This window comes from Oncorhynchus mykiss, chromosome 5 (assembly GCF_057628025.1).
Source record: "Oncorhynchus mykiss isolate SJ-2025 chromosome 5, ASM5762802v1, whole genome shotgun sequence".
Lineage (NCBI taxonomy): Eukaryota > Metazoa > Chordata > Actinopteri > Salmoniformes > Salmonidae > Oncorhynchus > Oncorhynchus mykiss.
The window spans coordinates 34,489,272-34,504,569 of record NC_143026.1 but is presented as its reverse complement, the minus strand read 5'-3'; the positions used below and the strand labels follow the sequence as shown (position 1 = coordinate 34,504,569).

The window sequence follows — 15,298 nt, the reverse complement described above, 5'->3', positions numbered from 1 at the left end:
TTCCAGATTGTCTGCATAATGAGATGTTCGACAAGTATGTGTCCACATACTTTTGGTCATGTAGTGTATATCTATGTCCCAAATGGCACTCTATCCCATATTTAGTGCACTACTTTTGACCAGAGCCCATAGGGCCCACTATATAGTGAATAGGGTGCAATTTAGGATGTAGGCTATGAATAAAATTGTCCTTCAATATAGAATGGTTATTAATGCTTTTCCATGTCATAGTCTACAGAGACATTTCAATGTGTGAAGTGTGATGTGACAGCCAAACACACTATAAATACAGTTTCCATTTAAATTCAGCGTGAGTGAATGTGTGACACTTTCTAAATGTCTACTTTTTTTCTAAACTCTACTTTTTGAACGAGCTGATTAACTTATTCAACAAGGTTATTCCAAAGGTATTGTATTCATGATGCATTTATGTATTTATGACTCACAAGTCCATGCTTCATTGGCAGATGGTGTAAAGACTGATAACTGGGGGATGAATGTACCTTTGTAGCACCATGGTAATAACAATGATTTCATGAGTAAAGTGAGAATGGGCACAGAATGGGCTGATTACACATGCTACATACTGGCACAATTGCTTTCGATCAGTCATTCGTCTCCTGATTCATTCCTTCCTTGATGGCTACCTCATTGAAATTGCAATAAGCTTTTTAAATTCTCTATTCAGTATTCTACTTGTCTTAAGAACACAGATACACTGTTGTGATCTGGTCAATTGTTATGGTGTGAAAATTACAGTGCTGTGTAGTAAGACAAAGCAAAATTATTAGTTAGTTACTATCCCCACTGCAATATTGTATTGTAAACGCAATGAACCCACTTCTTATACTCAATTACATTCACAACCACGTCCATTGCCACAGACCAACCAACAATCCAATGTCACTCAGAGGGTAGAGGATTACGCATCAGGGGACAGGAAATGGGTCCAGTGTTTACAATAAAGTATTGCAGTGGGGCTTTATAGGTCAAGTCTGGGCCTGTGATCATGTGACTGCAGGTTTACAACTACATTCAGGTATTGGAGGTGCTTTAGTCTTGGTCTTATTACACAGCACTGTAATGTTCAAACCATGGCTGGCACACCAGAGAGCTGGAGAGGAGAGTGGACGGACAGGTTTTAGTTCCAATCAGACACTTAAAGGCATGATTTAACTAATCATCTTGCCACCTAAACTCAAGGGCGGACACTATAAAATAGGACAATAAAGAGTTTGATTAGTTCAACCGGGTGTTTTAATGCCTGGCCGGGGGAGAGGACTGCAGGAGCTATGAGCTACTGTACAGTCGTGGCCAAAAGTTTTGAGAATGACACAAATATTAATTTCCACAAAGTTTTCCGCTTCAGTGTCTTTAGATATTTTTATCAGATGTTACTATGGAATACTGAAGTATAATTACAAGCATTTCATAAGCGTCAAAGGCTTTTATTGACAATTACATGAAGTTGATGCCAAGAGTCAATATTTGCAGAGTTGACCCTTATTTTTCAAGACCTCAGCAATCCGCCCTGGCATGCTGTCAATCCACATCCTGACTGATGGCAGCCCATTCTTGCATAATCAATGCTTGGAGTTTGTCAGAATGTTGTGGGTTTTTGTTTGTCCACCCGCCTCTTGGGGATTGACCACAAGTTCCCAATGGGATTAAGGTCTGGGGAGTTTCATGGCCATGGACCCAAAATATCAAGGTTTTGTTCCCCGAGCCACTTAGTTATCACGCTCTCTCACTTTTGCCTTATGGCAAGGTGCTCCATCATGCTGGAATAGGCATTGTTCGTCACCAAACTGTTCCTGGATGGTTGGGAGAAGTTGCTCTCTGAGGATGTGTTGGTACCATTCTTTATTCATGCCTGTGTTCTTAGGCAAAATTGTGAGTGAGCCCACTCCCTTGGCTGAGAAGCAACCCCACACATGAATGGTCTCAGGATGCTTTACTGTTAGCATGACACAGGGCTGATGGTAGCGCTCACCTTGTCTTCTCTGGACAAGCTTTTTTCTGGATGCCCCAAACAATCGTAAAGGGGATTCATCAGAGAAAATGACTTTACCCCAGTCCTCAGCAGTCCAGTCCCTGTACCTTTTGAAGAATATCAGTCTATCCCTGATGTTTTACCTGGAGAGAAGTGGCTTCTTTGCTGCTTTTCTTGACACCAGGCCATCCTCCAAAAGTCTTCGCCTCACTGTGCGTGCAGATGCACTCACACCTGCCTGCTGCCATTCCTGAGCAAACTCTGTAGTGGTGGGGCCCCGATCCCGCAGCTGAATCAACTTTAGGAGACGGTCCTGGCGATTGCTGGACTTTCTTGGGCGCTCTGAAGCCTTCTTCACAACAATTGAACCGCTCTCCTTGAAGTTCTTGATGAACTGATAAATGGTTGATTTTGGTGCAATCTTACTGGCAGCAATATCCTTGCCTGTGAAGCCCTTTTTGTGCAAAGCAATGATGACGGCACGTGTTTCCTTGCCGGTAACCATGGTTGACAGAGGAAGAACAATGATTCCAAGCACCACCTTCCTTTTGAAACTTGCAGTCTGCTATTCAAACTCAATCAGCATGACAGAGTGATCTCCAGCCTTGTCCTCGTCAACACTCACACCTGTGTTAACAAGAGAATCACTGACATGATGTCAGCTGGTCCTTTTGTGGCAGGGCTGAAATGCAGTGGAAATGTTTTTTAGGTATTCAGTTCATTTGCATGGCAAATAGGGACTTTCAATTAATTGCAATTCATCTGATCACTCTTCATAACACTCTGGAGTATATGCAAATTGCCATCATACAAACTGAGGCAGCAGACTTGAAAATTAATATTTGTGTCATTCTCAAAACTATTGGCCACGACTGTACAGCCCTGGAGACAAGGGATGTCTGTGTCTCTCTGGGCTTACCACACAGATCCAAGAGATTACTTCTAAAATGGGTGACAGAATTTTCCTTGGGGTACATTTTGCTCGGATCGGTAGAGGCCTATCACTCTAATCCAACAGTGACAGTCGATCATTGCTGACTGTCGTTCCAGTAATACTGTCTGCCAGTCTAGACACACACCTCATCTTTAGAAGGTAGTCTTCTGCTCCACTGGCTCCCTAAACCTGACTCATTGTGACTCCGTTTTCCCTCAGCTAATATTCACTGCAGTCTGTTATCACTCTGTCTCTAGCCTGTCTCTCATTCTCTCTCTCTCTCTCCTCTCCCTTATTCTCTCTCGCTCTCTCACTAATTAATTATCTCCTTAATGTTTTTCTATCCTGATCACTGGCACATCGGTCTCTCCAGTTCCTCTTTTGACAGTGACCTGTGAAACAGAACTGCGATCTAACCGTAGCCTCCGGCAAGGGTGCTCTAGGATTTTATACTGCTCCTTTTCTATCTCCAACTTTGTTGCTACATTCTCTCAGGGTCCAGAAGAAAAGCGATAAGAAACTGGAGACAAATACAGCACAAATGCAGTCAAGTACCAGTATGTCCTTTTCTTAAAAACAAGTATATGCAATGTAATAAACTGATAACCAAATTCGATTTCAAAGGTTTAATCTTCCGGAGAGATTAATATCTACTGTATATTTTTTTCAATCAATTCAACGCAATAACTCCTACTTTCAGTGCAATACCAAATAAGTCATGATTTAGTCTTATACACACCGTGTCTGAAAGCCTTTCAGCCTGCTGGATGAGGCTTGGGTCATAGTGGGCAAATCAATGCTAATGCATTTCTTACCTATTTTCCTACAGTGTAAACAAGCCATATGAATTAACTATGAGTGGCAGATCTGTCGGGTCCTGTGCCATTGCCCTAGCCTGCTGTCATTAGAAAAGCTCCTCTTGGAGAGGGGAGAAGATAGATGGCAATATCAGGCGCTGTGCCGCTTGGCTGCCAGTCAAGTCCAATTGCATCCATTTGAAATTCCAGTTTAGTCAGGTAGAACTATACTTAGAGGAAGATGACTATTGCCTAGAACCTAATTTCACCCATGTAGAGTGCACCTTAATTCACCCACATCCACAACAGAAAATAAACACACATACACACACAAAGGAGCGCACGTACACACATACAAACAAATGTAGACACACACAAACACACATGCAGGCATGAAGACACATGGCCAGGTGCACACATGCACACACACTAAAGCACGCACATACTGTACACATACACACATGCACACACACACAAACAGCTGCCATGCTCAAAGCGACTTAGCTACTTCTCAAACACATAATCACACACACACACACACACACACACACACACACACACACACATACACACACACACACACACACACACACACACACACACACACACACTCAAGTATATATTCAAACAAAATGCTAATTTAGGACATGGACAGCTGTGTGTATTGTAGAGTAGAACAGTTCTAGAAATGAAGATCAAATTAACTCTATTGAGTCATACTGCAGGCATTTTCTAAGAGTGATGGCAAGAGAGTAGTTTTGAGGTTGACAACAACAAAACAACGACTTGGCATGTATAATACACTTTGAAGCAAATAAAACATTTAGAGTATGAAAATGAATATGTAGCAATGTTCTGAAAAGCCAAGACACAGCCAAAACTCTCCTATCCTGGCTCCACAATCTTCCGCAGAGTGAAATAATACGCAGTCAAGCCCAACAGTTCATAAATCATTGAGATGGCTGAGAAACAGGCAAAAAGGACAACTCCACTCATTATAAAAGATAGATGGATGGCGGAATAAATCGTACAGCCGCCAAGACATGACAGACCAGAGAACACACAACTCTAAGACAGAGTGCCAGAGAAGGGCTGACTGTGTGTGTGTGTGTGTGTGTGTGTGTGTGTGTGTGTGTTTGTATGTCTGACTTTATTTGAGGGTTATGTACTATTCATCGTGGCTGTATAGACAGATACAAGGCCTGTGTGTGAATGTGTGTGGGTGAGCGTGTGAGTCGGCCTTGCACAACATCAAATCAAATCAAAATGTATTTGTCACATGCGCCAAATACAACAGGTGTAGTAGACGTTACAGTGAAATGAGTACTTAGAAGCCCTTAACCAACAATGCAGTTTGAAGAAAATACCTAAAAAAATGCAAATAGTCTGGGTAGCCATTTGTTTAGGTGTTCAGGAGTCTTATGGCTTGGGGGTAGAAGCTGTTTAGAAGCCTCTTGGACCTAGACTTGGCGGTCCGGTACCGTTTGCCATGCGGTAGCAGAGAGAACAGTCTGTGACTAGGGTGGCTGCAGTCTTTGACAATTGTTAGGGCCTTCCTCTGACACCGCCTGGTATAGGTCCTGGATGGCAGGAAGCTTGGCCCCAGTGATGTACTGGGCCGTACGCACTACCCTCTGTAGTGCCTTGCTGTCGGAGGCCGAGCAGTTGCCATACCAGGCAGTGATGCAACCCGTCAGGATGCTCTCGATGGTGCAGCTGTAAACCTTTTGAGGACCTGAGGAACCATGCCAAATGTTTCCTGAGAGGGAATAGGTTTTGTCCTGCCCTCTTCACAACTGTCTTGGTATGTTTGGACCATGTTAGTTTGTTGGTGATGTGGACACCAAGGAACTTGAAGATCTCAACCTGCTCCACTACAGACCCGTTGATGAGAATGGGTGTGTGTGCTCAATCCTCCTTTTCCTGTAGTCCACAATCATCTACTTTGTCTTGATCACGTTGAGGGAGAGGTTGTTGTCCTTGCACCACACGGTCAGGTCTCTGACCTCCTCCCTATAGGCTGTCTCATCGTTGCCGGTGATCAGGCCTACCACTGTTGTGTCATCAGCAAACTTAATGATGAATGATGGTGTTGGAGTCGTGCCTGGCCGTGCAGTCATGAGTGAACAGGGAGTACAGGAGGGGACTGAGCACGCACCCGAGGGGCCACCGTGTTGAGGATCAGGGTGCCGGATGTGTTGTTACCTACCCTTACCACCTGGGACGGCCCGTCAGAAAGTATAGGATCCAGTTGCAGAGAGGTGTTTAGTCCCAGGGTTCTTAGCTTAGTGATGAGCTTTGAGGGCACTATGGTGTTGAACGCTGAGCTGTAGTCAATGAATAGCATTCTCACATAGGTGTTCCTTTTGTCCAGGTGGGAAAGGGTAGTGTTGAGCGCAATAGAGATTGCATCATCTGTGGAGCTGTTGGTGCGAGCACAGGGACTATGGGGGTCTCCTTGAAACATGTTGGTATTACAGACTCAGACAGGGAGAGGTTGAAAATGTCAGTGAAGACATTAGTCAGCGGATGTTCGGACTACACGTTCGGGTAATGCGTCTGGCCAAGCGGCCTTGTGAATGTTGACCAGTTAAAAGGTCTTACTCACATTGGCTGCAGAGAGCGTGATCACACAGTCGTCCGGAACAGCTGATGCTCTCATATGCATGTTTCAGTGTTACTTGCCTCGAAGCGAGCATAGAAGTTATTTACTGTAGCTCGTCTGGTAAGCGCCAGCTCTACCCTTTAGCTCAGTGCAAATGTTGCCTGTAATCCATGGCTTCTGGTTGAGGTATGTACATACAGTCACTGTGGGGACGACATCCTCGATGCACTTATTGATAAAAGCCAGTGAATGATGTGGTGTACTCCTCAATGTCATTGGAAGAACCTCGGAACATATTCCAATCTGTGCAAGCAAAACAGTCCCCGGCCACTTGGACCACCGCTTCTGGTTGAGCGGATTCCTGTTTGCTTATGTTAAGATGGAATAGAGCTCATTGAGTGTGGTTTAGTTCCAGCCTCGGTCTGTGGTGGTAGGTAGACAGCTAAAAATAAGGATGAAAACTCTCTAGGTAGATAGTGTGGTCTAAGGCTTATCATGAGATGCAAAATATTGACACTTCCTTAGATATCCTGCACCAGCTATCGTTTACACATATGCATAGGCCCCCGCCCCATGTCTTACCAGAGGCTGCTGTTCTATCCTGCCGATAGAGTGTATAACCCGCCAGCTGTATCTTCTTAATGTCGTGGTTCAGCCATGACTTGGTGAAACATAAGATATTACAGTTTTAATATCCCATTGATAGGTTATACGTGCTTTCAGTTCCTCCCATTAATCTTCCAGCGATTGAACGTTAGTTAGCAGAACGGAAGGCAAGGGCAGATTAGCCACTCGTTGCCTGATCCTCACAAGTCATCCTGATCTCTTTCTGCAAAACCTACGCTTCCTTTTCCAGTGAATCACATAGATTTGGGCCTGGTCGGGTGACTATAGTATTTCTGTTAGGACTTCTACAAATGGTGCGGTGGAGGAGTCAAACGTAGAGAGCAGGTAATATCGTACGTGAATCTATTTATTCCAACGACAGCGGAGACATGGACATGCCAACACTAGGGCGTAAGAAACCACCCGTCCAAAATACACAGGACTAAAACTGTCCGGAAAATAATGAGAATACACTTCTACACCAACACCAAAATAACAGAGAACAAGCCCGCACAAATACCCAGCGGGCCTAGTGCCCTTAAATAGCCTACAAACAAACACTAACTCAAAACAGGTGTACCCAATTAAACCCAATAAACAGAAACAAGCGGAAAGGGAATCGATGGCAGCTAATAGGCCGGCGACGACGACCGCCGAGCGCAGCCCGAACAGGAAGAGGCACCACCTTCGGCGAGATTCGTGACAATATCCCTCGTGTCCGACTCATTGAAGAAGAACTCCTAGTACAATTTGAGGTGAGCAATCCCAGTTCTGATATTCAAAAGCTTTTTTCGGTCATAAGAGACTGTAGCAGCAACATTACCTACAAAACAAGTTATGAACAATGCGAAAAACCAAATAAAATAGTATGGTTGGTTAAGAGCCGACTTTAATCAGAACCTTGCTCCTTGCCAAGGTCAGCTTTATGCCAAGATCTGTCCATACCCAGCTTCCTCTGACTGGAAATGCCAGGGTAGTTTCCAGGGCACACAAATGACTTTAAGCGTCACTCACTTATTTTATTTATCCTTCACCCCTCTTTTTGAATAGACATCTAAATTACTGCACAGGCCCTGGTTTTAAGAGTCCCTGTCACCTGTCAGGCTGCCTCCATAGCTGATTCAGAGTCAGCAGGCCACTGGCAACAGAGACCGGCCAATCCCTGCTGCATAATTCAATGCTGTTCCCAGATCTGTCTCATTAAGTGTCCTGGCTGGGGTCCATGGCTCCAGCAGAAGGTTCTATGCGTTCTCTGGTTTCTTGGTACCGGGCAGTGGGGCCATGCCTTCATCCCTCCATTCCTCCATCCCACCTCCTAAGTATGAGTTACTGGAATCAGGGTTTTGTCATATCTGCTTGGCTGCCCTGTTCAACACACTTTTTTGGCTTGCCTTTGAGTTTCTGTGTCAGTGGTTATTTCATTAGAGGAGTGATGAAGTGGGGCGACAGAGGTGGGGTGACAGAGGTGGGGCGACAGAGGTGGGGTGACAGAGGTGGGGCGACAGAAATGGGACGACAGAGGTGGGACACACACACACACTGACCTGCCAGGTGAGGAGGGCAGGTGACAATCACTGCTCTGCACAGGTAGGAGTGGGTGGCTGTCATCACCTTGGCCTGCTCAGCGTCCTGTGGGACAGACACACAAATGCATGTACTGTACATGAACACGCACACACAGACAAATCAAATCACAAACACATATAATAGTGTGTACATCTACAGCATACAGTATACTATACAGCACAGTAGCTGTGACAGACAGGCAGCAGTAGTATTCCTCTCCAGTAAGCCAGGCCAGACCAAACCAGGCAGCTCTCCGGGGGCTATCTGCTCTGAGGAGCCCATTGAGATGACCAGCACAGAGATATGGAGGCACAGTGGATTTTATAGATGGCCCTGGAGGGCAGGGCCCCAGTGAGAAATATAATATTGCCGTCCATAATGGATGACCAAAACTCTGGACACTCCGGGGAAGCCAATATGTTCTTATTAAGGGAGAACGCTGTGGGGCCAGCAGTGTAAAGCCAAGTGGTACCATGGTCATGCAGCACAGAGGACATAAAAGGAATCATTGAGTTGTTTTGAAAGCCTCATTAGGGTGGTGCATTTATATGGTCCTTTTACCTTGTAAATAATCAAGTGTTTTGTCATTTTAACCTTTTAAATAATCACATTTTTCGAGAATGGCTATTAGATGTTCCTTTTAACCTATCACGTAAGCAAGGTATATTTTGGTCTCTATTATCCTTTTTATAGATAGGGTAATTTCCTGTAAACTGCCTTTCATCTACAGTAACTAGCCAAATGTATAACCTTTTATCCACTTCCACCATGTACACAAACACTCAAAGGTCACAGTGTCTCCACTCAATAGGCTAACACACATTTCCAGTGAAGCAATGCAATGCCAGTGCTCCGTGGTGCCTCTCAGTAGCATGAGAGAGAGAGAGAGAGAGAGAAAGAGAGAGAGAGAGAGAGAGTGAATGGAGCAGAACAGACAGAGACCCACAAGGAGATGGCTTGTTCCCTGTCTGAGGTGACTGTTATCTCAGTGTCACACCTCGTCACTCACTGAGTGAGCTGTTACTGTACGTTACCTGCCATATGGCCGTCACAGCCTTGCCCAGCCGGACACTCTCCCACCCAATCTGCTGGGCTAAACGCTCTGACAGCTGCTGGGTTCCCCCCTGTGGACACAGAGCAGCCTTACAGTCCAATGTCTGTGTAGTGACAAGACGTGTAGACCATCAGTGAGCTGAGTCTCACTTTTTCTCTTTCCCTTTCTGTACACTCTCCCCTAAATCTCTCTAGCTCTCTTTTCAATGTCTCGTTCTCAAAGACACAACGGAACAGGAGAATTCTCCTGTTTTTCCATAGAGAGTAACGGAAGTCACTTCTATGACACCTATGTCATTGGTGGAGCTGCAATTCCCTAAATCCCAACCCACTCTACTCCTCTCCCTAACCCACTCTGTGAGGGTCAAAAGACCATAGGCTGAACTCAAGTCACCACCACCATCAGCGGTCCCCTACTCTACCCCATGTGGTGCCAGAGAGAGAGGCAGAGAAAGCGGTAGAGCCCATCCCAGGTCACCTTGACCCTGAACTCCTGTGCTGAGCCTGGGGTGCTCTCCAGCAGGCACAGGACACCTCCAGCTGCTGCAGCATACATGAGGAAGTAGAGGAAGGACATCTGATTGGGCTCCATACCAAACACAACCCGGCTGCACACACCCATCTCCTCCTTCATCTCTGGAGACAGGGAGACAGAGAGAGAGAGAGAGAGAGAGAGAGAGAGAGAGAGAGAGAGAGAGAGAGAGAGACAGAAGAGAGAGAGATAGAGAGAGAGCGAGAGAGAGACAGAGAGAGAGAGAGAGAGAGAGAGAGACAGAGAGAGAGAGAGAGGGAGACAGAGAGAGTGACAGAGAGAGAGAGAGAGAGGGAGACAGAGAGAGAGAGAGAGAGAGAGAGAGAGAGGGAGACAGAGAGAGAGAGAGAGAGAGAGAGAGAGAGAGAGAGAGAGAGAGAGACAGAGAGAGAGAGACAGAGACCAAAACTTATATAGCTCAGTATTTGTATTATTATTTATTTCCTCATCTTCATCAAGGGTGCCAATCATTTTTCACCTGACTATACGTAATAGATGGTTCTTCTAAGAGATGTGGCCATCCATCACCCAAGCCCTCTGGCTGTGCCTGAGGCAGGATGCACATTACCCAGGAACACTTGAGAGCATCCTCTAGGCACGGTAGGGGAAAATCAAATCCATTCATTTTCTAGCAGGGCAAACGTATAGTGGAACACCCAGCTCTGAATCTGTAATAAACTCAATTTTAAACACTTCGACCTGATTTTTCGTTGGTTCTCGCGGTATCTTGACCCAAATGTTGGACCGTATCCCAGCTCTGCTGTTGTCTATACCCACACTATTAAAAAACAATAACAATTTAAAAAATCGACAACAAGTCTTTGGTGTACTTGCCCTTTGTGTTGTTTTGTTGGCAAGTTCTTAGTGAGTGGGGTGAAGTGTGAGAGGTGGTGCTGCTCACCTTCTGTCCAGGCATGTTTCTCTATGTAGGAATGTAGGGTCATACTGTCCAACTCCTGGGCATTGGGGGTCTTCATGGGGTCCTCCACTGACACTGTGGAACTCAACCTGTCAATCTGACACACAGCACATACATGTATGCACACACATTAATGATAATGCATACACATTAATGATCTAAACCACTGAGACAGCTAAAAGCTTGATGTAACAGACAGAGACAGCTAAAATGTATGTATTAAGGAATATAACAGTATTCACTATTCATATTTTCTGCTCTGGCTTTGGAACTATTCTTTGAAGCCGCTTTTAAAAAAATCTTCCTGGTGTTCACTGGATACGTTAATGTAACGGTGTTGCTTCCATCCCTCTTGCCTCAACCTGGGCTCGAACCAGGGATGCTCTGAACAGATTGACTGTCACAAAGCAATGTTACCGTCCCTCTACAAAACTCGCAGCTATTGTTGAGCGAGGGAAACAACTTCTTCAAGGTCTCAGAGCGGGTCACGTCACCAATTGAACGTAACTAGCTCGCAACGCTAACCAGCAAGCCATTTCACATTGGCTACATTAACATTGTGTTTCTGTGCCATGATTATGAAGCGAGACCACACTCACATTAACACAGCATGATTAATTTAAAATATAATTAACACATCCCATTTAGGGCATCACATCAATTCATCACATAATTAACAAAACTACTAGGACGATGTTGATTAAGTTCATCTCAAAATACAATACAAACAATTAATTACTTTTCTAGACAAACAAATTCATGTTTGTCTAGTATTCATTTGTTTAAGTGAGTCATCAGCACAGGCTGAGTATTTTAATTAGCTGTTTCTCAGTTTGATTTACTGTTAGATAGACCAGAGGTTTTCAAACCTCTTTGGAACCCCCAGCATTTTGCATGAATTTTAACTATTCCACAGCTAGCACACCTGATTCAACTTGTAAACTAATTTTCAAGCCCTTGAATAGCTGAATCTGGCAACATGCAACAATTTCAACAATTTTACTGAGTTACAGTTCATATAAAGAAATCAGTCAATTGAAATCAATTCATTTGGCCCTAATCTATGGATTTCACATGACTGGGCAGGGACGCAGGCATGGGGAGTCAGGTCCAGCCAATCAGAATGAGTTTTTCCTCCCAAACCGCATTATTACAGACAGAAATACTCCTCAGTTTCATCAGCTGTCCGGGTGGCTGGTCTCAGACGATATTGCAGGTGAAGAAGCCGGATGTGGAGGTCCTAGGCTGGCGTGGTTACACGTGATCTGCGGTTGTGAAGCTGGTTAGACGTACTGTCAAATTCTCTAAAACGACGTTGGAGGTGGCTTATGGTAGAGAATTTAACATTACATTCTCTGGCAACAGCTGTGGTGGACATTCCTGCAGGCAGCATGCCAATTGCAAGCTCCCTCAAAACTTGAGAGATTTGTGGCATTGTGTGACAAAATTGCACATTTTAGAGTGGCCTTTTATTGTCCCCCAGCACAAGGTGCACCTGTGTAATGATCACGCTGTTTAATCAGCTTCTTGATATGGCACGTCTGTCAGGTGGATGGATTATCTTGGCAAAGAAGAAATGCTCACTAACAGGGATGTAACCCAATTTGTGCACAGCATTTGAGAGAAATAAGCTGTGTATGGAACATTTCAGGGATCTTTTATTTCAGCTCATGAAACATGGGAACGATACTTTGTGTTTATATTTTTTGTTCAGTATGATTCAGGGCTACAACACAATTGTGAAACGTCTGGAGGTCTCAGAGGAGAGGTTTGAAAAGAGTTAGTCCCCTACCTTCCAGACGAGCTGTGACAGGTCCAGTAGCACCAGTGTAGAGAGGGCAGGGATACTGGTGCTGCTGCTGCGAACCTTGGCACGAGGACCACCAACGTGGTGTACTTTCTTGCCTGTGGTGTATTGTGTGTAGACCTCCAGGCCAAACTCCTGAATGAGGTCCATGACGTATGTCTGAGTGCTGAGGTAAGAGGGACAACAACAGTTAGATTAGCAGAGTGATCATCTTTTGACTTTGATTTTAACAGCAAGGTCAACCGAGACTAAATATAAAATCAACCCACTGGGCAAAGAAGTTAATTCAACGTCTATTCCACGTTGGTTCAACGTAATTTGACGTGAACGTTTTTGGGATTCAACCAGTGTGTGCCCAGTGGGAACATACATTGTCCATTATTTCATCAAAAATGTTTCAGTTCATTTATTCATTTCTTGATTTGAATGTGCTGAAAATAAATCTATGATGAGGCTGATTATTTATCCAAGCTGAGGCTCAGTAGTGTGATTCTGGTATGCACCCTCCCTCTTTTATCACAGTCCGCTGAAGTCTCTAAACTCCTGAGAGAGTGACACATTTAAACTTATGTGGTGCATGTCAAATGATCACTTTCTTTCCCCATAATAAATAATAGTCTGTTCCATGTTCTGACTGCATCCCTCTACTACCGTAGGTCTAAGAGGTTCCTGTCCTCTTTGCACCACCTGACAGACGACACAATGACAACCGTCTTAGCTGCCTGGGTGCAGCAGTGGCCTCTACCAGTCTTCGCTCCAGGTCGATAGTAATCTATATAATCGTTCTAAGCCTGTGTCTAAGTGCGTCCCAGTAAGTCGATTTGTAATGATTTCTGTCCTGGATGAGGCCCACTATTATTCTCCTGTAGTAATCATGTCTCCTTTTTGGGATGTATTGATAGCAGCTTTTGTGATTTCCTCAAAGCTCTCCTACTTTGCAGTACTCTCGGAACACAGATATGTCCTGTTCTGTTTTGTTCATTCCCTCCAAAAGCTTGGGAATGGGACTGTGTGAGAGGGAATTTCATGGGCCTTTTTCATAGGCTTATGCAGTATAATGGAATATCAATGACTGAAATGTACTGTACTAGTTGGCACTTCCACTTGTCATCCTTATGAATGTAAACTATGTATGAACTTTGTTTCTTTCCAAAGGTAAGCAAAAATCAGTCAGTCCATGTTCAATGTACTGCAAAGAGGCACATTAATTCCCTTCATAATGCCACTGCTCTGCTTGGCTGGATGACAAATTACCATTGATAAATTGTTCTTCATTACTTCACCATTCATCATTTAGACAATGTTGTTGAGATGAAGCTACATATGATGACAGGTTTGGTTTCTTTTTAAATGTAATCCGTTAGTTACTAGTTACCTGTCCAAAATTGTAATCATTAATGTATTTTGGGGATTACCCAAACACAAATGGAACAAACTTTTTCAATGCTGAATTGAACGTCAATGAGAAAACAGAAAGGTCTCATTAATGTATTTTTTTCCCCCAAACATCCTTTCTGAATTATAAAGTAATCCAAGAAATAATCCTCTTGTTTTTCAAAAGTATTTGTTTACAGTTATAGTTTTTTTGTAGGCCCAATCAGATTACATGTAAGCCTAATTGATTCTTCACCCTACATTGATTATGAAGTTAGGCTAAACCCAATTGTAACACCTCCAATGTATGAAATGATTTTGCATTTACCACTACCGCACTGAGTGACAAGGCACCATTCCAAGTAAACTCAGTGGTAGAGGTAACATAGTAAATGTAAATTCAGGATATGCCTATGAATATGTTGTGTTGTGTATGGTATGTATAATTTATGGGGGTCCATCGTCGATTTCGTATGATATGAATTGCAATTCGTAACATATCATACAAATTATAATTGGTAGAATATGTTATGAATTGAAATGTGTACAATATGTAAAACATTTGCTAAACATATGATATGTTACGAATTCCAATTTGTTAGGTGACTAACATTAGCTAGGCTAGGGGTTATGGTTAGGGTTTAGGGTTAGGAGTTAGGTTAAAGGGTTGCGGTTAGGGTTATGGAAGGAAGGGTTAGCTAACATTATAAGTAACATGCCATACTAATTTGAACGTCCCGGATTTACGTTTACTATGTTACATTCAGTCTATGAGACCAGGCTGTTCCAAGAACCTACCTGCCAACCCACTGCCCTCCCATGTCCCAGCGATCAATGCCGTGGGCGGCAAGTAATTCCTGGGTAACAGTTCGTCCTCCTACCCGGTCTGGAAAAACACATACACCTTCAATTGCATTAAATGTTCATATTTATAATAGTGTTGCTTTATAATTCTGTTACGAATTGTTAAAATATTTCATATTCTTGGACTGTGATTTCTGCTCCTCAAAATTAGCCACGTAAACAAATGACAGGCCACAACTTAATTTCTATGACAGCAAATGGGACGCGTCGAAGCCGCTGTCACAGGCTAGATGCGGAGAACGTTGATT

General features: G+C 43.9%; 1 protein-coding gene across 2 annotated transcripts in view; it reads right to left on the bottom strand.

Moving 5' to 3' along the window:
• The window catches only part of si:ch211-127i16.2 (putative flavin-containing monoamine oxidase A), a 42,517-nt gene that overhangs the window by 26,856 nt on the left and 363 nt on the right, over nt 1-15,298 (bottom strand). For both annotated transcript variants that reach the window (XM_036977324.2, XM_036977325.2), the window contains exons 2-7: nt 14,985-15,072; nt 12,798-12,978; nt 10,988-11,102; nt 10,033-10,190; nt 9,536-9,625; nt 8,480-8,564 (exon numbers count right to left, since the gene is read on the bottom strand). In XM_036977324.2, the coding sequence (XP_036833219.1) occupies nt 8,480-8,564; nt 9,536-9,625; nt 10,033-10,190; nt 10,988-11,102; nt 12,798-12,978; nt 14,985-15,072 (717 nt within the window). The remainder of the gene's footprint in view (nt 1-8,479; nt 8,565-9,535; nt 9,626-10,032; nt 10,191-10,987; nt 11,103-12,797; nt 12,979-14,984; nt 15,073-15,298) is intronic.